General features: G+C 46.7%; 1 protein-coding gene and 1 long non-coding RNA gene across 6 annotated transcripts in view; one reads left to right on the top strand and one right to left on the bottom strand.

The window, feature by feature from the left end:
- Window positions 1–4,408: 4,408 nt before the first annotated feature.
- LOC310663554 lies at window positions 4,409–6,830 on the bottom strand. Its single transcript, XR_014504526.1, has 2 exons — window positions 6,719–6,830; window positions 4,409–4,667 (listed from the first exon to the last, which is right to left on the bottom strand). It is a non-coding gene; the product is annotated as an uncharacterized lncRNA (long non-coding RNA).
- Window positions 6,186–25,227, top strand: part of SLC6A16 (solute carrier family 6 member 16) — a 29,735-nt gene continuing 10,693 nt past the window's right edge. Inside the window, exons 1-9 of one of the 5 annotated variants that reach the window (XM_083411416.1) lie at window positions 7,008–7,126; window positions 12,305–12,371; window positions 15,121–15,261; window positions 15,755–15,948; window positions 18,519–19,353; window positions 20,510–20,667; window positions 22,343–22,469; window positions 23,320–23,495; window positions 24,409–24,519. In XM_083411416.1, the coding sequence (XP_083267542.1) occupies window positions 19,158–19,353; window positions 20,510–20,667; window positions 22,343–22,469; window positions 23,320–23,495; window positions 24,409–24,519 (768 nt within the window). In that variant the 5' untranslated portion in view covers window positions 7,008–7,126; window positions 12,305–12,371; window positions 15,121–15,261; window positions 15,755–15,948; window positions 18,519–19,157. Of the gene's footprint in view, window positions 7,127–8,530; window positions 8,552–9,559; window positions 9,752–10,827; window positions 10,879–12,304; window positions 12,372–15,120; window positions 15,262–15,754; window positions 15,949–18,518; window positions 19,354–20,509; window positions 20,668–22,342; window positions 22,470–23,319; window positions 23,496–24,408; window positions 24,520–25,227 lie in introns of those variants that run through there. The other 4 variants (XM_083411412.1, XM_083411415.1, XM_083411414.1 and 1 more) reach the window with 4 other exon arrangements.

Here is a 25,227-nt window from a genome sequence, read left to right as displayed (position 1 = left end):
AGAAATTGATGAGGAAATGCATTGAAAAGTGTGGAATGTCGAAGGGGCCTCCTGTAGGCATCAGGAGGTGAGCAGTTTGCTGACGTATAACCTCCCTGCAAACAAATCAGAACAAATGTTCAGTAAAGACCTGACAGAGTCTGACCTCTGTGACAGCTTTGTGCAAGCAAATCAGGATGAATGCTCAATACACAGCTCATCTGAGGAGCCCCCCATTGCCATGTAATGATCAGCCCACTCTTTATTTCAGCTCACAGTAGAATCCGCTCCTCTCAGCAGCAAAGATTACTGAGATCCCCTTCACAATAGCATTTCTCTCTATATTTCCTGCGGCTTTTTGAGGTTTTGGGCAGCTTAACCCCACAGCTGTTGTTTTAAGTTCCTTAAACAATCGGGTTTTGTTTCATTTTGCTCCTTTTGGCTTTCCTGAGATGGTTACTTTTTTCCCCTGTCCGGCAAGCACTTTGAAGATCAAAACTGTATTTACTTTGGAGAAGGATAAAAGTACCGTCTCATTTGATTACACAATCTTTGGGCAAAAAGTATTATGTAAATCCAACTGTATTCCTGTTCCTTCCAGCTGGAAATGTCGCCCATACAGCAGTGCTGCTGAGCAACAGTTGTTCTAGAAAATGTGACATAAATCATATCAGAAAAAAGCCACACTGTCAACTGTACTTCAGACAGATTGTTGTCCCCCACCTCCTGGGACCAGTGAGCCCATCTCTACACACTGACAGGTGTATTTTCATTTGAAGTATTACACTTAGACGAGTGGGGAATCTCAGGCTGCATGTGGACTTTTAGGCCTCTGTGTCTGGTCCTCAGATCTCTCATGAGCTCATACCCCGAAACCAGGGAGTGTTTATTGAGGAGAGATTTTACCATTGCCTTATTATCTTAATCCCGTGTTATCCTACATGAAGATCAAGTATCCAGAGCTTTGTGATGCAAAGTCAGGCTCATGCATTATGTATCCACCTGTTTTTCACCCACCAGCCACAGAAAACAACCATGTTATCACAAAACACAGCTGCATTTACCGGCTAAGATCTAAGATCCTATGCTTTAAGACACTGCTGTGGTCCAAACCCTGGCTCTGAAGCATGGATCCTCGAGATGGTGGTAAGAACTGAGAGAGTATTTACTCACATGGGCATGAGGAAGGGGATAACACAAAAGCAGACAGCACCAAGCAAAAACAAAGACACACTCTCACCCACCTGTAAGCAAATAATATTTTTAATTTTAAAGAAGCAGGTGCTTCTGTTGCCGGGTGCTGGAAGTTAATGTGGCAGGTATTGGAAGGCAGAGAATAATGAGGGGAAATCTTTTAAAACCTATACATAGGTAGTGTATCACACCTTCAAAACTGACCCAAATAGCAAAACAGAGCAACGCAGATTGTGAGTGAGGGGACACTATGCTGCCTTTAAAGCGCATTCCAAACACATCCCCTCCCTCAAAGAATTCTGGGCATGGTAGTTTATTAATGGTTGCTGGGAATGGTAACTCTATGAGGGGTAAACTACAGTGCCCAAAATTATTCAAGGGATGTGATTGGAATGTGCTTTTTAAAGTTAATTTGTGTTTGCAGCCCAAGGAACTTAACTTCTTATGTGGTGGTCCCGCAGAAAGGTGTTAAAATTTTGGAGGACGGTGTTTAGTTGAACAGAGCAAGCTACAAAGCAAAACCAATTAATGATGCCTGCTGAGGCACTGTTAAATATTTCGGATGAACAGAACGACAAGCTGCTTTCAAAAGACTATATTAAGTTTTATGAGTGCAGCCAGTTTGACTATTCCACGTTGCAGAACTGATAGAGACAGGTAAGGTGATATGAAAGCTTTGGCAAGTAGGCCTCACTGAAAATTTAACTCGTCAACTTTAAGTGGCGAGGTGCGAGAGGACAGGCAAAGGACACAGACTTCTTTGCTGTGAGGAAATATTTTATTTTCCATATAGATGTACTGAAGATACCACACCATCTGACAGAAATAAGTCTCCAGAGCTCAAATAAACATGAGGAAGCATCACATTTTGAATAGTTATCCTAACCCTAATCCAAGCTGAGCCATCCATGAGGCAAAGTGAGGCGACCACCTGGGGCAGCAGATCTGGCCTCCAAGAAATGCATCACCTGCTACTGCTGCCACGGTGGCAATTACAGTTGTGCTATGCTGCAAAGAAGAAGAAGAGGAGGAGGAGGAGGAGTCTGGATTTGATATCCCGCATTATCACTACCCAAAGGAGTCTCAAAGCGGCTAACAATCTCCTTTCCCTTCCTCCCCCACAACAAACACTCTGTGAGGTGAGTGAGACTGAGAGGCTTCAGAGAAGTGTGACTAGCCCAAGGTCACCCAGCACCTGCATGTGGAGCAGCGGAGACACGAACCCGGTTCACCAGGTTACAAGTCCACAGCTCTTAACCACTACACCACACTGGCTTATGGTCCAGATCTGCTGCCTCCTTGGCATCCATTCCATGCCACCTCTACAGTGGTCTCTTGGCAAACAGGAATCACTGCTGGTCTCCTCCCACCCTTGTTCCCAGTGCAGCTCTTTATTCCCCCCTGTTCCCAATGCAGATCTTCACTCACCCCTTCTTTCTTGGGGGAGGAAGCACCATTTTGTGGTTTGTCTCAGGAGCCAAAATATATTGGGCTGGCCCTAATCCTAATCCACACCACCGGCACCAACTCCTGGGGGCTCGGGCACCCACAAAAAATTGTTGTGGGTGCTTGGCACCCTTACCACGGGGCCCTGGACACGACTTCTGGGGTTTCCAAACACTGCTGCACCGTGCAATGTAACATGACGTCATGACATCACGGCATGCATGCTGCTGGGCACCCATAAACTGGGGCCCAAGTCGGCACCCCTGATCCACGCACAAAGCAGGGATGGAGGGATACTTGCACATGCAAAGGATCCTGGCTAGAGATCCACATAACAAGCAAAAATAGAAACAAGGTGAGGCTTGAGAAAAGATGTTTTTCCTGCAGTCTTACAAACTGCAATTCTGCAATTGCAATCCTCCTTTGCCATTGCGGCTGCCTTCTCCGAGTTGGCTTCTCTGCAATTGTTCCTTAGGACAGAGCTGCCTTTTAGAAGCACAGTCCTATCCCACAGAATCCAGAAACCCACAGGATTTTGAAAGCAACATTCTTCTTTGCCAAAATCCAGGCTTGCAGTGTATTTGTTCTTCTTCACATGCATGGGAACATTTGTGAATGTAGTTTCAAAGTGGGTAGCAGAGTCCAGGTTGCTTATCTGCTAGACCTAACCTGCTTCTTACCCCCTCTGTAAGGGAAATCCCTCTCGCACAAACAAACACGAATGTTTTGTTCTGGTTGCCAGGCAGCTGCAAAGGACGTATTGGCTTCACATCAAGCTTATTGATAGCGGAACTGTTTTTACCTTATTGGTAGTGAAACCGCACGGCTTTATTATACCAAGTTTTTTAAGAAACGGAAAGAACAGAAGTTTGCTACATGTTTTAAAAGCATTCTATATAAATAACAAATACATTATACATATATCTCCAACCAACATTAGCTTGCCAGAATGCCCAGTCCATGAATTGGCCCTAGTGCCTACTGCTTATTATGGTTCCCAGCTTACCAACATTGTGTTCAAAGGTACAAGATGCATTTTAATTGTGTCTGTGGTTTGTGTGGCATGGCCTCATGGGCTAAATTTTAATCCCTGCCAAGCGTAAACTAGCCAGCCTAAACTACAGGTTGCAATGTTAGAATATAGAGTTGGAAGGGACCCCATGGGTCATCTAGTCCAACCCCCTGCAATGCAGAAACATGCACCCATACCTGGATCATACCTGTGACGGTGGCATTATCAGCACCATGCTCTAACCAACTGAGTTAACCAGCAAGGCATGGGCACAAGATGTGGGACACAATATCCAGATGGAGTAATGCGAAAAACTATGGAAGAGTGAGATAAAATTTACAGCATGTGTGGCGATTAAAGAAAATTATATGAAAATGATGTAAAGGTGGTATCTAACTCCAGTCAAATTAGCAAAAATGTACAAAGCTAAAGAAAGCAAGTGTTGAAAATGTAAAACAACAGAAGGGACATTTTTTCACATGGGGTGGGATTGTAAAAGAATTATTGGGAAATGATTTGTAATGAAATGAAGATGTTTAAAATAACCTTTGTTTAAAAAAAAACCCAGAAGCTTTCCTAGTAGGTATTACAGGAGTGGACCTACCAAGATTACAAAAGAACTTATTTATGTATGCAACTACGGCCGCACAAATACTACTAGCACAACATTGGGAAGAAGAAGGTGTCCCAGCCAAAGAAGATTGGCAAGTTAAATTATTGGAATATGCTGAAATGGCAAAATTGACAATGAAACTAAGAGGAAGAGACGACAATGAATTTAAAGAAGATTGGAAGGACTTTATTGCATATATACAGAAGCAATGTACACAAGTTAATACATTGGCAGGGTTCTAGGACTACGTGTAATTTTGTTATGAATGGACAATAAGTAATTTTAATGGTTTTTAAATTTACAATGGACATGTGGAATGCTGATAAATAATGGAACCAAGGAAGGGACTAGGGGGAAATCAATTTCTTCTGTTTGGTTTTGAATTTGTATTGCTGTCGTTTTATTTTTGCTATTTTTGGAAAACTTATAAAATATTTCCAAACAAAAAAAAAAAAAGAGTTAACCAGCAAGTCCAGCCACATTCCCACTACGGATAGCCTTAAATACCTGGCTTGGAATACCTTTGTGTAGAAACCTGTCCAACCTGTACAGAGCTTAATGCCCACAAGGAACTCGCTCATTTCTTATCTGTTTCATTATGCGGGGTGTTAATAACTGGATTTGGCATCCGCCGTCATTTTTCTTTTTAATTTTAAAGAAATGCAATTATTACATTATGTTCACAGAAAAAAGAAACGAACATATATGGCTACCGACTCCCCTACGACACAGGGAGGTAAAATGGGAAGAGAGGAACCATGCATTCCACCTTGAGCTCATTGGAAGAAAGGTGGAATACAACTGTAATGAAAAAATATACTGTGTAATAAATAGATAAAATATGATATAAATAAATAATTTTTGGAAAAAGATGTTTTATCTGTTTCCTATGCATTTGGACAACTCTTAAGATACAGTAATCCAATTTTGCATAGTGGTTCCCGGGATGAAGAAGCAGCTTTCTGGAAATTAATCTCAAGTTTCTGGATATGTTTGGATACAACTCAACGTGATTTTGAATCAAGAAATCCCAGAGCAGTGTAACAGCATTAACATATGTGGGCAACTCTGGAAGGTGGTCTGGAACAGCAAGTATGGATCATTTCACTTGATTCTTAAAGCTCTGCACTACGTATCTGCTAGTGAAGTAACAATTCAAGGTTTTGCTGTTAGCATATAAGGTAAAGGGACCCCTGACCATTAGGTCCAGTCGTGACCGACTCTGGGGTTGCGGCGCTCATCTCGCTTTACTGGCCGAGGGAGCCGGCGTATAACTTCCAGGTCATGTGGCCAGCATGACTAAGCCGCTTCTGGCGAACCAAAGCAGCGCACGGAAACGCCGTTTACCTTCCCGCCGGAGCGGTACCTATTTATCTACTTGCACTTTGACGTGCTTTCGAACTGCTAGGTTGGCAGGAGCAGGGACCTGCATATAAAGCCCTAAATGACCTGGAACCCAAGGAGCTCTGTTTAGGGTAGAGGAAGTCCTACTTCTTGTCCCATCCAGGAGACAACATCCAACATCTAAGAGGACATTTACACAAAGCAGGTCATTCTTGGTGGTGCCCCCATCACCACACCACCTGTGGAACTCCCTCATTATTTGACTGCCCTCCATAGCAGAAACAGAATACCTACACTTCTATTTACTGCTTTTGGTTCATACTGAAAATAGTTTTTTTCAGGGCTGGTCATAGAATCATAGAATCATAGAGTTGGAAGAGACCACAAAGCCCATCGAGTCCAACCACCATCAGAGCACTCCTGACATATGGTTGTCAGGTTGCTTAAAGACCTCCAAAGAAGGAGACTCCACCACACTCCTTGGCAGCAAATTCCACTGTCGAATAGCTCTTACTGTCAGGAAGTTCTTCCTAATGTTTAGGTGGAATCTTCTTTCTTGTAGTTTGGATCCATTGCTCCGTGTCCGCTTCTCTGGTATTATGGCCATTGCTGCTGCTGAAGCTGATTATGATTTTAAAGTATGTTTTTATTACTGTGTGTTCTGTTGTTTTTTAATACTGCTAGCTGTCACGAGCTCCTAATCGGAGGAAGGGCAGAATGTCAAAACAATGAATCATCAGCTGGACACATCTGTGCAGCAGGAACAAAGTTTTTGTGCAACCGAACTTAGAGTTTTCTGAGGAGCCATGCTGCTCCTTTGAAAGAAACAGATGAGAAAGGATGAAAATAAAGGGGAATCTTTTCCTTTCAATATTCATAACCGTGTGTGCACGTAAAAACCAGCATATATGCGCGTGCACATATCTTCTCTTATTCTGCCATTCTTTGCAGCACATCAATTTACTTCTCTTTTCTTTCATGTTTTCTCCCTTCCTGTCTTCCTCCCCACACCACCCCCGCGCCTTTTATCCTGATTTCCCCTTCTTTCTTGCCCTTTCCTCTTCTTTTACCGGAGAAAAAGGGCGGCACAGCACGTATACAAATGTTACAGGACTCCCATCAGGCCCTACCGGCATGATAAGAATTGTAGTCCACTCCCTGGACGTCACGGAGTGCTCCTTCCTCCTGCGGGTGTTCTTATGCCCAAACATTACCCAGGATGAACGTCGTACGGCATGTGCTCATTCCTCTGCCGTTGCCGCGTGACACGTGTGTGCGTGCATGTGTGAAAGAGGCGCGGGGTTGCGGAGAGAAATCTTCCATCTTTCGCGGCCTCCAGCGCGGTTTCGAAAGCGGCAGTACCCGAGAGGCGGTGCCGAGGCGTTGGGCGGGGTCGGAAGGCTTTTTTGCCCGCCTCTGGACGCGGGGGGAGCTTGGCTGATGCAACGTGGCCACGCTTGCAAGGCTCCGAGCTCCCTCGCCTGTTCTCCAGGTGTCACGACGGAACGGACGCGTCCGGATCGCACCCCGAGGTGCTGGTAGGTCTGGGCAGGAACGGCGAGGAAGGGGACCCTCCCGCTTGCAAGGAGGCGAGATTGGGGGCGGAATGAATTGGGTTAGGGGGATCAAACCCCAAGGCGAAGCATCGGGGGCTTCCCAGAAGGCAGGACAGGGAAGGGGGCGAAGGAGACATGGGGAGCGGATCGGGAACTCCCCGGGACAGAGAAGTGGGGGCGAGGGGACCCCCCCTCTTATCTGGGAGGGGGGTGGAGAAGCGTGGTGGCGATTTGGAGGGGAGACTGCTTAAGGTGGGCAGGAGAAGGTCCGCCCAGCACCCATGTGGCGGGAATAGCAGCTGAACAACAGACGAAGCATTCCTTCGCTGATGAGCTTCTTCCTCCACCTCCCACCGCTGCGCATCACCTGTTGGGCTGCTGCCTGTCACGCAGCTGTCAGACGTGGCCGCTCGGTGCCATAAAGAGAATAAAACAAATAGAGAATTATGCGCGCGGGGGGCGGGGCGGGGAGTTTGCAAGGTGGCCGGGGTATAAGGGGGGGGGCAGCTAGCCCCCAATCAATAAAAAATAAATAAAAATACATAGCTAACTGAGGTTCTGCCCTCCCAACAAAAATCCTGGCTACGCCGATGCTGAAAGTGGCATTGAGTAGATGTGGCCAGAAGGAGCTGGCATGGGTGCGGAAAGGGTCCCTAGGCTCCAAAGGTAAACGGAGACAAGGATTAGGGATGTTTATACACATAGTGTGTATCTGATCTCTGGCTCCTGGGACACCTCCTTGATCTTCAGTCCCTAAACTTGTGAATAATTTGGGCTGCAATGCCTGTAATCACTTTTACCAAGTGCAGCAGAAAATTAACAGTTAAGAGTGTCATTCTGAGAGCTGGGAGAGACCAGGATTCAAATCTTCGCATTGGGTGACCTTGGGCCACTCTCTGTCTCTCAGGCTAACCTACCTCCCAGGGTTGTTGTAAGGATGAAGTGTGGGGGAGGAGAACCATTTACACCACATTGAGCTCCTTGGAAGATAAAGGTGGTATAGAAATATAATTAGTAAATCATAAAAATACAGGCAAATGTGTAAAGGGTTTCCACTTCATTATACAGTATATTAATCAGCTTTTTTAAAAAAGCATGCACATCCCTGATTAAATTAGGATTCGGATTTTACAACGAACTGACTGTTTTTGACACAAGAGTCGCTGTGAATTAGTAGTGAAAATGTCTTACTGGGAATACTGGATTCAAATCCCCAGTTGGCTGCAAAGCTCACTGGCCGATCTTGGGCTAGTAGTAGTTGCTCTCTCGCTCTCTCTCGGCCTAACCAACTTTGCAGGGCTGTTGTGCAAGGCAAGGATAACGTGGGGATGTGCTTTGTGCACTGCTTGAGTGCCTTGGAAGAAAGGCCAGATAGGAATGTAACACACCAGTAAAAAGAAAAGAAAAGTACGTATAAAAAAATACAAGTAGCAAGCTAATTACTGGAAGGAACTGCCACCTTCTCTCACACCCACAAGGTGGGAGTGCCTATTCTTTTGAGATGGTTGTCATGACTCACGCACAAGTTAACTGGAAAAATCAAAACAATGATACTGTAGTGGGGTTTTCCCTCAATACTGTTGCTTTTACCTATAGGAAAAAATTTAGTCACTTGTTATTATCTAAATTGACTAGAAGTGTATATCATTAACCAGCTCATAGAGTATTAGTCGGGGGGAAATGCTAAGAATATTACTATATGAGTTCTTCTGAGCATGTGCAGAGTGTCTGCCTTTCTGGCCAGTTAGGGTTCAGTGCTCGCTGCCACATAATGCGAGAGAATGGCGTGGGTGGCATAGGGCTTGTGTGAGGCAGGGAAGTCCTGTGTTTGCAGGTGCGTACCCGGGGATTTGGTGAGCATAAGTACTCAGGAGTTGTGTGAGTCAGGGGTCTTTTTTTGGGTTGCTGGGGGCAAACTAGATGTGGTTAAAAGCTGCTGCATGGGGCGCAATTTGGACTTAGGCACAGGTAGCGTGTGTGTTATTGTATTTCTCCGATGGAAATTCCCCCCATATGGAAAATATGAACCTGACTTACCATGAGTCAGGCCACTGAGGAGCAGCTCAGTGTTGCCTACATGAAGTGGCTGGGGGTTTCAGGCAGGGGTCTCTCCCAGCCCTATCTGAGGTGCCATGGACAGAACCTGGGGCCTTTTTTGAGGTGAAAGCATGTGCTCTGTCACAGCCCTTAGCCATAGGGGGAGCCACAGCCCTTAGCCATAGGGGGAGATGGGTACACTATGGGTCCTTGTCACTCTCCGCTCCCCAAATGGTTTTGGGGAAGGGTGGGTTTAAGTTGTGTCTAAGTTTGGCTCTTGACTCTTGGCTCCGTGTGTTCTTGCATACGTATGAGAGCAGGGACGCCCTTCCCACAATGCACCACACAGCCGCATGTGTGGTTTGGGGTTAAGGGTGGAGAAGCTCCAGTCCCCAGGGAGTGGAAGGTGTGCCCAGGATGGGAACGAGAAGATGGGAAAGAGCTTTCCCTGGCACTGGAGAGAATTTGGCCCAGAGGCCCCTTGGCTGGAGGGTGGGTGTGTTCTGATTTCCCATAGATGTGGGTGCCGTTAGAAGCTGCCCCTGAACAGAAGTCATATGGAGTTCTAAGGTATAATTGGTTTTCAAGGGGATTCCTATATTTAGCTGAATCAATCACTTCCATTATGTGTGTATGCAGGATTCTTCTTGCTGGCATCCATCTGTCTCGGGAGACAATGAGACCTATGGTGGGGAGGTCAAGCTGCTGGAAGGCTGCAGCGCCTGTGGCGGCCGTAGAGACCAATGCAGGAGATACATGTTTTGTTGCAGCTGGGGCAGGAGAAGCCGCCCAGTTGTGCTACTGCAGATGCACCATGTCATTTCTTCTCTGTGCTCCTCCCAGCGGTTGTTTCTCCTAAGGGCACTGCTGTGGATACACAGACCTGACCGTTTGCCTCCAGGCATTGCTGTCATCTGTAAGGGATTCCGAACTGAGCCGATGGCCTGATTCAGACAATTATCTAAGGTTTCGCAAACCATGGTTTCTGAAGCTGAGAGTGTGAACCAGGTGTTCCTCCCTTCTCTCCTATTTTCTGCCACCTTTGGCACCAAGATTCTAGTTTATGAAGCCTGGAATGATCATCCAAACTGGGCGACTGTGTATCTTCTAATTTGATAACGAGAGGATAAACTGAGGTAGCTACGCACCGCAACCCTGTAGAGTTGGGTTAAACTGGTAGCTTCCTTGCAGCGGTGGTGCAGAACTGCGTTGTAAAGTGCTTGCCGAATCACTCTTGCACAGCACCCAGCCTGATCCTGTACCTCTTTTTGCAGAGCTGAATGGGGGGGGGGGGGGCTACTTGTGTGAGACCTTGAGCTGTAGCCCTCACTTGCTAGTGACAGAGTTTTAAGAAACTAGACTGAACGAGAAGCGGATCAGCTCAAGGAGCTTTTAAAGTGTGGTGGTTCTGGGGAGAGAGATGTTTTGATACCATGTGGCCCCCTAACCTGAGATGGTGGGACGTTTGGTTTGATCATATATTTTTGCCGCTTGCTTTTTAAGGAGAAGCGTAAGCCGGGCTGCTTCTAAAGTGGGGACTGGGCTTGTGTGCCTAGGCTTGTAGGTCACTTTGTAACATGACGCTTAACTGTGGAGTGAGGGGGGGAATAGGGGGTGGGACCTGGCTCTGGGACTTTAAATAGGGCAGGCTTCCTGCTGGAACAGGAATAGAGGAAGAAAGATGCGAGCAAGCCATGGTAGGTTTCTTTCAAATTTCAAACCCTCTAGTGTGTATGTGTGTGTGCTGGGTCGCCCTCATGTGAACGGAGGCAGCTCCTGCTGTGGTGCAAATTGAATTAGTCCCTTAATTAAAGGCTCCTGCGCACCTCTGAGCATGCCTCTTCCAGCTGGCCTCCTGTGAAGGCTGGCAATTCTGAGTGCTAAATTAACTCTCCCTCAGGGCAGGGAGTGAGGAATAGTTTTCAGCCCGAGGGCCACATCCCCTTCTGAGCAGCATTCCAGGGGCCACATGCCAAGGCGGGCGGGGCTAGAGGCAAAAGTGGGCGGGGCAATTGATATCAACGTTTGCCCTTGTGCAGTAGGCTTGTTTCTGCACAGGAGAGAGAGTGTGTTTGGGGAGGGGGTGTAGCCTGGGAAGAGTCTGAAGGGCCAGAGAGAGATGTCTGGAGGGCCACATTTATTTCCCGCCTCAAAGAATATATCCTGTTCTATGTTTCGTTGCTCTGTTTGTGTATTCTTCCCATCCTTTAATATATAAGAGTGATGCCCCAAATATTAAATATTTATTTGTTTTTATTTATTACATTCTTATTCCACCCTTCAAGGACGTTGCATATTTATCCTTCCTCAAGGCATCTCAGGGTACTGCATCCAGCGGCATACTTTGGCAGTCTTTTGTAAAATGGCGCCCTATGCGAGGCCAAAATTTGGCAACCCCAAATGGATCCCACCACCACCACCATCTTCTGTCCTCACAACAACCCCGTGAAGTAGCTGAGGCTCAGAAAGAGTTGAGAGAGTGAGCTGCTTCGTGGCCCAGTGGGGAATTTGAACCTGGTTCTCCTCAGTTCTAGCCTGCCTTTCCAGTCCAACACCATTCTGGCTGTCGCTACTCTAGATCTGTTGCATTACGCTACAAAATTTACTTATTTTATTTAGGAAAAATGTAAACGATTTGATTGAAAAGAATTCTCAAAGTGGTGTACAAATGAGATTACATGACTAAAACCCGCAATAAAAAGCAATAAAAAAAACCCTCAGTGTACATTGTTGGGGGCTGCCAACCCCACCTTCCCTTTCCACCTGCTGAGAGTTAACCTATTGCCCACATAACTTTGTTTCAATGACCTGTGTTTAGGTCTGTGAAATCTGACTACTAGCTGCTGGGATCACCCATACTTGTCGCAAGGTTGCCTCAGGTAAACAGGTGATGATTTTATGACCTGTGGGTCAAAAGATGGTAGTTAGCACTTTTTTTTTAATGACCCATAAAGTAAGGTCTTGTGTAACTTGGAGAGCTTTCTCATGTGATTTTGTGGTGCAAACGTCAATGTGGTGGGGTGAGGCTGGTGGGTGCTATCCTTCTCCCTCCTCATGCCTTCGCTGAGCGTGTTGGGGAGACCAGCTCCTCATGTTTGCCTGTGTTTTTGCTCTTCTCTAAAGGAGCAAACCCGGTGCTGTGGCAGACAGTCCTGAGCCCTAAACTGTGACTTCCAAGACAACAAACAAGGTAAGGACCTTTCTCTCCGGATAGAAAGAAGGAATTAAACAAGATGGGAAGAATTAAACGTGATGAGAGCTGGTACTGATTGTACCTTCGCCTTGTAGCTATTTTGGTGGTAACCTGCATTCAGAGATAGTGGGGTCTGATGCTTGTGTCTTGCTCCATCCTCAGCTCTCAGTAGGTTGTGAAATATTGGCAGGGGGAGGAATCTGCTGAAGTCATTGCACAACGACAGGCTGCTCCTGCAACTGAACTTCCCCTCTTCCTTCTCCTCCCTCTCCCGTGCACCCCCAAAGGGTTCGCGGGAACCCCAAAGCAGATTTGAGGAGTTGCAGGGAGAGGAGACGGAAGGAGAAGTTCTGTTGCTTGAGCAGAAGTCTGGTTGCTTGCCCAATGACTTTGCCAAACACAACCCATAAGGGGAAGGACCCTGGGTTTTTTTTTTACTCAGTAAAAGTCACGCTTTTCAGTCGTGTTACAGTACAACTGTCTCCTTTTTGTAGGATTTTCAGAATACATTTAAACCAAAAGGGTATGTTACCAAGTTAATTAGATCAGACCTTTTCAGTGGTGACCCCCCAACTTGTGGAATGCTCTACCCAGGGAGACATGCCCAGCGCCACCCTTATCTGTTTTTGGGCACCAGGTGAATACCTTTTTCTTTACACAAGTTTTTGGCCCTTAATTGTGGCCTCTTTTAGTTGGCTGAGAACACCAAGTCCTGATCTGTTTTATCTGTTCAGCTGCGGTAAGTTGCTTTGGGTCACTTTGTGAGAAAAACAACTAACAAATATAATAATAAATAAATACGGTGTATCTCCGTGAGGTTTTTGTGCACATTTTTGCACAATCGGTGGTAGTGGCCCCTTTCCCTCCCCTCACATGCAACTGGGGTCTTTCATCGCTGATTTGATTCAAGACCATGCAGCTCAGTCTTCTACAGGGCTGGAACCAGGGTTGATCCCTTCAGGCCCCTGTTGAGGTCCATGATCTGGTCTGAGGCCTACTGGAGACCAGGGGCCTCCTCCTGCTACTGTTCTTTCTGTTCAGCAGAGATGGGGCTTGGAACGACCTGTGGCCCTTGTTGGACTCCGGTTTCCCTCAGCTCCAGCCAGCAGGGTCAATGTTTAGGGATGATGGAATTTGTAGTCCAAAAATATCCTGGAGGTCCATAGGTTCCCTATCCCTGCTCTTCAACATTCCTGCTTACTTGCCTCTTCCTCTTCCTCTAGCCTAGAGGTAGAGGGAATGCAAATAAGTGAGTGTGATGGGAAGAGGAGTAGCTAGCACAGGCTTGCTAGGCCATCTGTTCCTCCTCAGCGCTAATAGTAAGGCATTCCATGCCCCCAGGCTTATAACCGAAGAAGATGTGACACACAAGGAAAAAGAAAAGGAGGGAGGAGGGAAAAGCAAGCTCAACCACAAGTTACAGGTCTTATAATGCAGTAAGAAACAGCAGAACCTCAGTTCAGTTAGATTCCTTTAAACCTCCAATGAAGTTAATAGCAAGCTTTTGGTCATGTAAATTGGAAGACCCTTTTTTGCGTAAGTTTGGCCGATTGAACAAGTTCAGTGCCTGCTTGCTTGAGGCTTCTTCGAGTTTTCCTTCTCAGGAAGGTTGTGAGCACACATGCTCACAAATGGCCCAGGGCCATGCCCAGTTGTTTAAACATAGATCACCTCACAAAGCAAGATCCTGGCATGGTGCGAGGCTTGAGCTACGTGTCGTTCTCAGTCATGCGTAGCTTATCTCCAACTTTTGACAAAATGTAGCTGTGGAGGCTGCAAACTAAAGCAGAAACATTGTCCTGTGTGCGTGTGTACGTATTTTTCCTTGCGGGGCATCCCCACTCCAAAAAAAGCTTTGTGTGTGTTTGTGTTTTAGTGGGAAAATGGCACATGGGAAAAGGATTACGAACTCCCACACCCCCTTCCCATGTGCTAGTTTTCTGCTTTTGGCTGTGTACTGTAGGTTCAGACAACTATGGTTCTGAGCACCTTTAGCAAACTACAGTTCCCAGGGCTCTTTTGAGCTTGGAAAGTGCTTTAAATGTATGGCAAGGACGCAGCATCTTTCCTCACTCCATTTTGTGAAACAACAAACCTTGAGGCAAACCACACACAGTTTGCCACTTGCAAGCATTGCACAATTCAGTACGTGCAGCGGCAGCTATTTAACAGCAGCCCCTTCTGCACAGTTGCCTCAGAGGATCTGTTATGCAGCTACACGTGTTTTATTTATGCCACAGAATTAAATGTGTGTTTGTGGGGATTTTGTTGGATTCAGTGAGTTCACAGGTGCAGCTATTTCTACATCACAGTTAAGTGATATAAAACATCTTGTGTTGTCAGACTTAATTGAGTTTATCTATCATTTGATATTCTTCTCTAGCCTTAAGACAAGACTGAAAAAGTAGCAAAATCTTGTTGCTGAAATTGTATATTTGGGAAACAAAGCTGGAATCTGATAAGCAGCAACGCAGAAGCCACACAAGAGTAGAAGTTAGGCATTCCCACATCTAATTAAATGCAGTGTCTCAATTCAGACATCCTGCCAAATCGTAGTTAAGAAATTTTAACTATGGTTTGCTGCGTTCGAATTGAAAAACTAGGGTTTATGATTGGATTGACTGGGAAAATAGAACTGGAAACTGCACCTTAAAATGTATTTATGAACCATGTTTTGTGCTTAACTGTGATTTGGAGTGATGTCTGAATGGACAACCCAGTTATGGCTGTTCGTCTACCTTCACAGATTGCTACACCAAGGAGATATAATTTGTGAACTTAAGAAGCCAAGGACTGAGAGGACAGAAAATGAGAGTGGGCATGCTGCTGTAAACTGTTTTTTCCCTGTTGCATGCTTAGATGAGCACATAAGATACCTCCGCTGCATGTGAGTATACTTAGCCATCCTCTGTATTTGTTATCATATATGAAGCTTCTCAAGTGGATTCTGACCATTGGTTCCACCTAGCCAAGATCTCAGGCAAAGGAAAAACCTTTCTTTAGCCCTGTCAATAGAGAGTGTTTCAACTGGAGATGCTGAGGGTGGAACCTGAGATCTCTGTGCATACACACCATACATGGCTTGCTCCAAAGAACCATGGGAACTGTAGTTTAAGCCTCAAAAAGCTAAACCTCCCCAGCACCCTTAACAAACTACCGTCTCCAGCTTTGGAAAAAGTCACCGTGCCATAAATGCTCTTTAAATTCAGGTGTGAATGCAGCTCCAGCGTCCTCTGGGAGCTTTGTAAATAGGAAGTCATGTGGAAAATCTTTCGCAACGAAAGAACTGCAAACATGCAAAGTCTTGTATGTAAGGCAACTGCCTTCATGACATGCATAGTCTGCAGACCTAGAGATATAAACATTTTCCTTAATTTCAGGCAATTAGCTCTGCCAAACCATGCCTGGGAGCCTTTGCAGGGAGACGGCTGGCTCTGCCCGATAGGCAGGCAGGAGCTGTCCTGTGCCAACGCTGCCCCTTTCCTGAACCCTTTCTCTCCCTGCCCCCACTCCGTGAGCTGGCACACATTCCTTCCTTTCATATCTGACCTTGGCCACCACTATGTCTGTGAAGGTTAGTCCAGCCTCCAGTCCTTATTGTGGGAAATAATGAGCGGTTGGCATTGGCGCTGGAAAAAGGGGGGGGGGGCAGCGGACAAAAGTTCACCGCTTACGCAGAGCCAGGCATGATAACCGTTGGCATTGCCTCCTGCTCGCCCGCTGAAGTTGGCATTGCCCTCCCACACTTGCCCACGGCATGGGCAGATTATGAGAGAGTAACTGAATACGCACAAAGAAGGGAGGGGAGGAGATTATTTGTTGCAAATTTTGCAGTCGCAACCACTTTTGCAGAGATTGTGGCCCAAGGCTGTTTGTTCTGAATTCTCTAACCTAAAGATGAGAGACCAGAGACCTGGGCGGCAGCAGGGCAAGAGGGCCCTCCTTGCACGTTTTTCCATGGGTGGAATGTGCCCCTGAATTCTGATAAGGTCTCTTATACGTCCGGATGGAGGATAGAGAGTGGTGTGTGAGTCTGTGTAGAAGCTAGCCTACTATGCAACAGCAGAATTTACATTTGTTGCCTCACCCACTTTTGCCCCTGGTCAAAACAGGCCGCATCCACACTGTAAATTTAAAGCACTATGATGCCACTTTAAACAGTCATTGTTTCCTTCGAAAAATCCTGGGAGGTGTGGTTTGCCAAGGGTGCTGTTGTTAGGTAGGAGACCCTGTTCCCCTCACAGAATTACAATTCCCAAACATTTCCTGTGAAGAGAGATTAATAGTTCAACCACTCTGGGAATGGTCGCTCTGTGAGGGGATTACGGATCTCCTAGCAACTCCCAGCACCCTGAACAAATGACAGCTCCCAGGAATATTTGGGGGAAGTCGTGGCCATGTAAAGTGGTATCATAGCGCTTTAAATGTGTAGTGTGAATTTGACCTTTGTTTAACTAAAAACAGTTAAAGCAATTGTAGGTATCACACCCACACACCCACACCCCTATATCTATCTACCAATCAAGGACACATTCCAACCAGACAAAAACAGTCAGGATAGGATAGGAAGCAGAGCCTGAGGGAAGTTCCAATGGCCAGACAGAAAGGCCTGGACAGGCACATTAGGCCCCAATGCCTGAGGGCTTTCACACCTGCTGTAAAATACCAGATGCTCAGAGGCAAGAAATCCAGACATTAGTATGATTTGTGCTTGAGTAGAGAAAATGTATGGGACACAGGTGGCGCTGTGGGTAAAAGCCTCAGCGCCTAGGACTTGCCGATCAAAAGGTCGGCGGTTCGAATCCCTGCTGCGGGGTGCGCTCCCGTTGCTCGGTCCCAGCGCCTGCCAACCTAGCAGTTTGAAAGCACTCCCGGGTGCAAGTAGATAAATAGGGACCGCTTACTGGCGGGAAGGTAAACGGCGTTTCCGTGTGCGGCTCTGATTCGCCAGAAGCGGCTTAGTCATGCTGGCCACATGACCCGGAAGTGTCTCCGGACAGCGCTGGCCCTCGGCCTCTTAAGTGAGATGGGCGCACAACCCTAGAGTCTGTCAAGACTGGCCTGTACGGGCAGGGGTACCTTTACCTTTACCTTTAGAGAAAATGTGGCTCTATGGCTAATATGAGATCCAGACATTGAGAACTCTATTCTTGTTTTTAGAGTTTCAGGTCTTTCATGGCTACTGAAAACCACTGAAATGATTTTGACAGCAGCTAACTTCTCCTATAATCTGTAGAAAACCAAGGGATCGGGGTGAAGATAGATTCCAGTGGTCTAGCTAAGGCAGGGGAAGGGTGTCTCAATTCAGCTTCCCCGAAGCTCCCACCCACACCCAACTTCTAGAGAACTGTATTTTCTTGTTCACTTCCATCCATATTTCTTGAGAAACATTTTTTCCCCAGCCACAAATACCCATCCTGTTTATTCAGAGAGGGAAAACAAGCAAAGTTTCAGATGGCGCCGAAAAATAAATAAATTGCAAGGCATCTAAATGAAATGCATTTATGCCAATTTGAATAATTCCAGGCCTAGAAAGATACACAGTTTGACGTAACTTTAATCCCCTGACAGGAGTGGTAAGATGATGTCCAAACAAGTGTTTGAAAGGCACTTTGTGCTGGGATATTCTTGGCTCCAAAGAGCTCTGACTCCTATTTCATGGTAATAAATACTTCTTATTAAAGTTTCTGGGGAGCAGGCCAGAGGAATTGACAGCACAGGAGCAGGCAAAATCTCTGTCCATCTTGCCATTTCAGTTTGTTACATTTCCTTCTCATTTTCCAGACACAAAGTAATTATAAGTCAATACACAATGCAATGCGCTTATATTGACCGAAATTCTGCTCAGAGTAGGCCCATTGAAGTGAATGAACCTGAATCAGTCGTGCCCATTAACTTTGGTGGTTCTGCTTGGCGCAACACTAGCTTTGGATCCCACCCCATGGTGTGGAGTCTCCTTGGAGTCTCTTTTGGACTACAACTCCTACTGTTCCCAGCCAGCGTAACCAATTGACAGGAATGATGGGAGTTGTAGTTCCCAGGTGGAAGAAGGCTGGTTTGGGGAATCCTAACTGACCCTCCAACTGGGCATCTTACCTTTGGCCTTACACTCACTCCTTTCTCTGATTCTTCTTCTCTTTCTAGGCTTGAATCCTTCTTTGCTTTGGAGAGGAGTCGGCAAGCGTGTGTGCCTGTGTGTGCATCTCGTAGCATATGTAATTCATGGAGCCTACAGGACACTGTCTCCGCCCACTTTCACATGTGTGAATCTTTGTATGCATATAGCATCCAAACTCTTTTAATTGGCTGTGATTGAGGGTAGGCACAGACAACGCAAGGGCAAAGTGAGAAACCCTCTTTGTATGAGTGGGTTGTCCGTATGTGCGTGCATGAACTGATCGAGTGATGTGTGTGAGTTTAGTTCGTGTTTCAGTGCATCAATCCCATAGAGAATTTCGTAGGCATGTGCATCTGCGACCGCACAACAGTGTGAGGGCCAAAGTTCTGTGTGCTAAGTGTTAATTGACACACACGAATGCCCACATCTGTGGGAGTGTGAGAGAGATTTGCTTAATGTGCAAGGAGTGTATACACTTTTAGCAGTTCACTTTCTGTTTCCCTGGTCCCATGGTACACGTGAGCCTGTGCTAGTTGCAGGAGAAGAGTCTTTTTTAGGGTGTGACATAATTGTGGACAGACAAGTGTGAAGGCGTGTGATTGTGCAAGGGCCCTAGGATTTAGCCGTGTGCACAATTTGTGTGTGTGTATCACATCCGTCCACCAATGGAGAAATCCAAAGCGGACCTCGAATCTGCAGCAAACGCCGAAGGCGAATTCAATCAAGATCTGCTCACTGATGAACCTGATACCCGCCCGGCCTGGGGGTCCAAAGTTCAGTATATCCTGGCCCAGGTTGGATTTTCGGTTGGGCTTGGCAACGTCTGGCGATTCCCCTACCTCTGCCATAAAAATGGGGGAGGTAAGTGGATATAGGCATTTCTTGCAAGCTCGGGGCTGGCGTAGAGCAAGATTGTCCCCTTTTTCATTCATTTGTAGCAGGGTACCTGTGCCTTTTAACTTCTCCTTATTTTAAATGCATGTGTCACCTTTCTGCATCATTGGGCTTTCAAGGCATTGAACATCTCAACTTAGAAATCATGCAAAACACCCCAGCACACAAACTGAAAAGCAGTTACAGCCTTGACAGTGATGCACATAGAAGAGAAGAGATAAGAAGCAGATCACTATTAGAAGGGTATGGGAGATGGAAACGGCCATGGCAGGGGCCACCACAGAGAAGGCCCTGCCATAAGTGGCTGCCTGCTTAAATTCCAAAGGTGCTGAGGCCCAAGGCATTTGGGGGCCCAAAGTGGACTTGTGTGACAATGAAGTAGCAACCTCAGCACTGCCACTGAACTGCCCTACCATGCCAGCTTCTCCTGCAATACACCAACGCAATACCCGGGTCTTAGGTACTTCTTGGCCACTGTGAGCAGCAGCTGGTAAATGGGAAGGGGGGCAGTCTTGTGTTGCAGGTAACAGCCAGGCTGTGCTTACAAAACAAACTTGCATAGCTTGAGCCTGCTATGGAAGTGTGTACAGCTGCCTTGGCCATTTTGGATGGAAGAACCCAATTCTGCAGGGAGGAGGTGGCAGAAACTGGATTTTCACAGTGCTGCCCTTGTACCAATCCCGAAAACACCTTCCTTGTGCCAGTCCCCAAAAAACCACAGTTTTGAACGTGTTTAAGCAATGGTGTTTAAAAAGAAAAACAACCCCCTCCCTCTTTATTTGAAAGAGCCAAATATTTGGTTGCATAATCATGGCATGCGCTTCAGACAGGGAGAGAACTGGAATCCACTTGTGGGTGGGGAGGAGAGTAGGAAGAGGCGGCAATGGGAATTTGCCACAGACCGTATTTGTGTGTCTGGGGGGGGGGGGAGTTGAGCTCACCCCACAACCAGCTGACCTCTAATGCTCTTTCATGGGAGCACCTGTTTCCTCCCTTAAATTATTTCTGATTCGGGGTGGGTGGGGGTAACTGGCTGTGGAATCAGGGGAGACTGCTGGGGGGGTCTGGGAGCACAGTGTTGCTTGGATGCTGTAGCCGTGTGTGTCTGTCTCCTCCTGGCCAGGTGCCTTCCTGCTGCTGTACCTGCTGCTTCTCTTCATCATTGGGATCCCCTTGTTTTTCTTGGAGCTGGCGGCTGGGCAGATTATCCGGCAGGGCAGCATTGGGGTCTGGAAGTACATCAGCCCCCGCCTGGTGGGCATTGGCTTCGCCAGCTGCATGGTGAGTTGTTCCTCCGGCAGCACTTCTGAAAACCTTTTGCCTTTGAGCTCGCTCACCCCGAATCTCACCCATCAGTCTCTTCTTATACTATATTGGGGGTGTGGAATTGGATCCAGCTGGCAGGCTGGAGCACTGCCTCTCCCTCCCCCCCAAGCCAACTTTGACAGGTGAGTGGGCACCCCCACCTGTCAATCACCTGATGTCATTATGGTGTTGGGTAACAACTTCAAAGGGGCTCGTTCTCAGCACAGAACAGCTGATGGGAACAAGCCCTTTCAGAGAAGTGCTGTTGGATTCAGTCAGCTGATTCGCATCCACAGTGCGCCTGCTTTTGAAATTTGTTTGTAGGCGAATTTTTAATCCAGAGTGCGCCTGCAAACAGACTTTGAAGGCCTGCTGTCAGGCAGGGGCTTTGCAAATGCCAGTAATCAGCTGCTTGTCGGCGCTTGCCAAAGGCACAAAGCCTGGAAGACACAGCGATGCCTTCAAACCTCGACCTGCCCCATTTTTACCTGCCCCACACTTGACTTAAATGAAGACAGGTGTAAGACAGGTGGGTGTGGTTTAACAAAATGGCCTCCTGGACCAAATGGGGAGGCCTAACTAGGCCAGAGGGTCTCCCACTGCTGGTCTGTGTCATGAGTGGGCAACGTGTGGCCTTCCAGGTGTTGCTGGAATACAGCTCCCATCATTCCTGACTGTTGGGCCATGCTGGCTGAGGCTGATGGGAATTGGAGTCCTAACAGCATCTCAAGAGACACCAGTTCCTCAGCCCTGATCTTGTCCCACGGCCTGCTTCCCATAGCAGCCAACTGGATACTCATAAGAGGGGGTGTGAAGGAGATAGCCCTCTGCTGCTAATGCCACCCTCCGCCAGCAACTGGAATTCAGAGGTAGACTTTCTGCAAGCATGGAGGCTCTATTGTGCCCTCATGCCAGCTGATAGCCATTGATAGACAAGTCCTCCACAAGTTTGTCTAATCCCATTTTAAAGCTACCTAAGCTAGTGACCTCCGCTATATCTTGTGGCAGAGAATTCCACAAATTAATTATCCAGATGGCAGCGAGTAATGGAATTGGTGGAGCGAAGGGCTTCTCCCCTCAGCCTTCTTCTGCCTTGCCTAGATTAAAGTGCCAGTGAGATAATTGCCAATTGCAGTTAACATCCTGCCCTAAATTCCTGGGGATAGACATGTTAAACATCTCCAGTATCTCGCCCCCGAAGCAGCTGCATTTTAGTGCTGGGAATATGATCCTAAGGATCAAACGACACTTCTCATTAAAAATATTTTTAACTAACATGCTTAGACCACATCTGTTTCTTTCGGAAAAAATTCTTGGAAGGAAGGGGCAATAAATTTTCCTGCCAAAAAATGTACTTGAAGGTGCTATTTGCTGTAAATAGCATCTTTTGGGTACAAGGGAGTTTCAGGAGGCAAATGTAAGGCGCTCCCCCCCCCTCCAAACATATGATTAACCCAATTCAGATCAGTGGGCCCCCATGCCTGATTTTTTTTAAGGGAGGAGAGGAGACCAGTTTTGAACGCATGACGTAAAAATGTGTTTTAATATGTTCTTTGACCCTAAAGAGCTGCCCCTTCCCCTGAGGTAGCTGTGTCAGTGCCCATTGGGGATGGAGTGAGAAGGACGCTGATCTCTTCCTCTTCCTCTTCAGGTTTGTTCCTTTGTTGCCCTGTATTATAATGTCATCATTGCATGGAGTCTTTTCTATCTGGCTAACTCCTTCCAGTTACCCCTGCCTTGGACTGATTGCCCAGCAGCAACCAATCAAACTGCCCCAGGTAAGGGATTGGAAGGTTTGAGGAGGGGGCAGGGCTAAGCTGCCTTGATGTCATTGAACGGAGACAAAATGTACTCCCGGTTGTCAGGAAGTGCTGATGAACTTGAGATACAGTGGTACCTTGGTTCTTGAACTTAATCCGTTCCGGGAGTATGTTCGACTCCCGAAACTGTTCGAAAACCAAGGCACAGCTTCCGATTGGCTGCAGGAGATTCTTGTGCTCAAACGGAAGCCACGTCAGACGTTTGGCTTCCAAAAAAGGTTGGCAAACCAGAACACATCCAGGTTTGCGGCGTTCAGGAGCCAAGTTGTTCGGCAACTAAGACATTTGGGAACCAAGGTTCCACTGTATATATATATTTGCCAGACTAATATTTTTTCAGTTCTGTCCTGAAAAACCCCATAATCTTCAGTTTAACCATACCAAAATATGGATGGGAAAAGGGAGGAGAGGGGCTTGATTATTTTGTCCCGTTACCTTATTTATAAGAATATTTATATACTGCTATTCATTAAAAATAATAGTGATTTACAAACAATTGTGCATAAAACCACACAATAAAAACCATATAAAATGTTTAAATCAGAAATAAGCTAATTATTTTGGAAAGCTGGATTTTTAATTGCCTGCATAGGCCTGATGGAATAGGAAAGTTTCCAGCAGGCATTTAGAAATTGAAACAGAAGTTGCCTGCTAAATCTCTTAATTGGCAGAATGTTCCACAGCACTGGGCCAGTGACACGAAAGTCTCAGCTCCTTGTTGTCAAATAAGCCTCACCAATGACACTCTGCCCCTAACCTTTGCACCTCTCTGTCTTTCTGTCTCTGTGTGTCCTTGTCCTCATCTTAGAAACGGAGTGTGGCCACAGTTCTCCCACCGTCTACTTCTGGTACCGCAAGGCCTTGCATGTGACCAACTCCCTGGACGAGAGCGGAGGCCTTGACCCGGCTCTTACTGGCTGCCTCTTTGCCGCTTGGGCTCTTGTGTGCTTGGCAATGATCAAAGGCATCAAGTCCTCTGGCAAGGTCAGTTGCGAGGGCACTTTCCCTCTCATCAAAAGTTGACCTGGGTAGGAGGGAGTGTTTTGCTTCATCAACACCAGCAGGAGAGAACCCTCTGCTCACTAGCTGAGCAGCAGAAAGTTTGATACTACAGTGGTGCCCCGCAAGACGAATGCCTCGCAAGACGGAAAACCCGCTAGACGAAAGGGTTTTCCGTTTTGGAGGTGCTTCGCAAAACAAATTTCTCTATGGGCTTGCTTCACAAGACGAAAATGTCTTGCAAGTTCCTGCGATTTTTTTTCGCTCCCCACCCCCTTTTCCTAAGGCACTAAGCTGCTAATAGCCTTTTAGCAGCTAATCCGCTAATCCCTTAAGCCTTTAATAGCCGCTAATAGCGCTAATCCGCTAATCTGCTAATAGGGTTGCTTCGCAAGACAAAAAAACCGCTAGACGAAGAGACTCGCGGAACGGATTCTTTTCGTCTTGCGAGGCACCACTGTATTGTCCACAGGTTTCTACTTTGTCAGTGCATTCCCCACATGGGATGTACTTGCAAAGCCGCACCCGGCTCCCTGCTGAGCACTGCTGCCCCACAGCTGATATTACCAAGTGACATCAGCCATTGTACAGGTGCATTGGGTTTGGAAGAAATGGCCAACTTGGACCTTGCTGGTATGCCAGTATTTGCTTGTGGACCAAAGTTTCCCCACTCCTGCTCTGATTAATAGTGTTTTAAAATCATGCTTTGCCTTCAGATTGATCAGGATCCATAAACATGGTTCTAAGATTGTCCACTACTGGTCCCAATGTCAAAATACCTGGGATGGAGAACTTGGTAATGAAATGCCGGCATCTTGTACCAATGGTTGTTTCACCACAAACAGGCTGTCAGTCCCTGGTTTTGATTTTCTCTCCCCCCCCCCCATCTCCTTTGCAGGTTCTGTATTTCAGCTCTCTTTTCCCCTACGTGGTCCTCTTGTGCTTCCTCGTACGGGCGCTGCTGCTAGAAGGAGCGGTTGATGGGATCAGAATCATGTTCACGCCCAATGTAAGAGCCCTGTGCAAAGGAAGAACACTCTCGTACACGTGTGCCCACTTCCCCTGCTGCATGCAAATTCCCTTTATTCCCCCCCCACCCAAGCGCTTAACCGCAGGGTTAGCATTATTTCACTTGTTTACTTACAAAACTTCCATACTACTGCAGAAAAGTGGTGCAGACGTGTTTAAACAGTGAAACGAATCCAAACCAAACAATTAAAAACTGGCTTAAAATAATCCAGTGGAAGAACGCAACAAAACTGTCAGCAAAAGAAAAGGCAACATCACTGCAAGTAATAGATTAATGAATACATATAGAAAACGCTGGAACATAGGACTCTGGTGGTGCTGTGGTCTAAACCACTGAGCCTCTTGGGCTTGCTGATCAGAAGGTCAGCAGTTCAAATCTCCATGACGAGGTGAGCTCCCATTGCTTGGTCCCAGCTCCTGCCAACCTAGCAGTTAGAAAGCACGCCAGTGCAAGTAGATAAATAGGTACCGCTGTGGCAGTAAATGGCGTTTCCATGCATTCTGGTTTCTGTCACGCCAGAAGTGGTTTAGCCATGCTGGCCACATGACCCGGAAAGCTGTCTGCGGACAAACGCCGGCTCCCTCGACCTGAAAGCGAGATGAGCGCCGCAACCCCATAGTTGCCTTTAACTGGACTTAACTGTCCCAGGGTCCTTTACTTTTTACCTTTTAACCTAATTTATACTGA

Source organism: Podarcis tiliguerta, assembly GCF_965153285.1.
Source record: "Podarcis tiliguerta genome assembly, chromosome: 13".
In the NCBI taxonomy this organism is placed as follows: Eukaryota; Metazoa; Chordata; class Lepidosauria; order Squamata; family Lacertidae; genus Podarcis; species Podarcis tiliguerta.
Note: the sequence above shows the minus strand (reverse complement) of the source record. Positions and strands in the feature narration are given on the sequence as shown.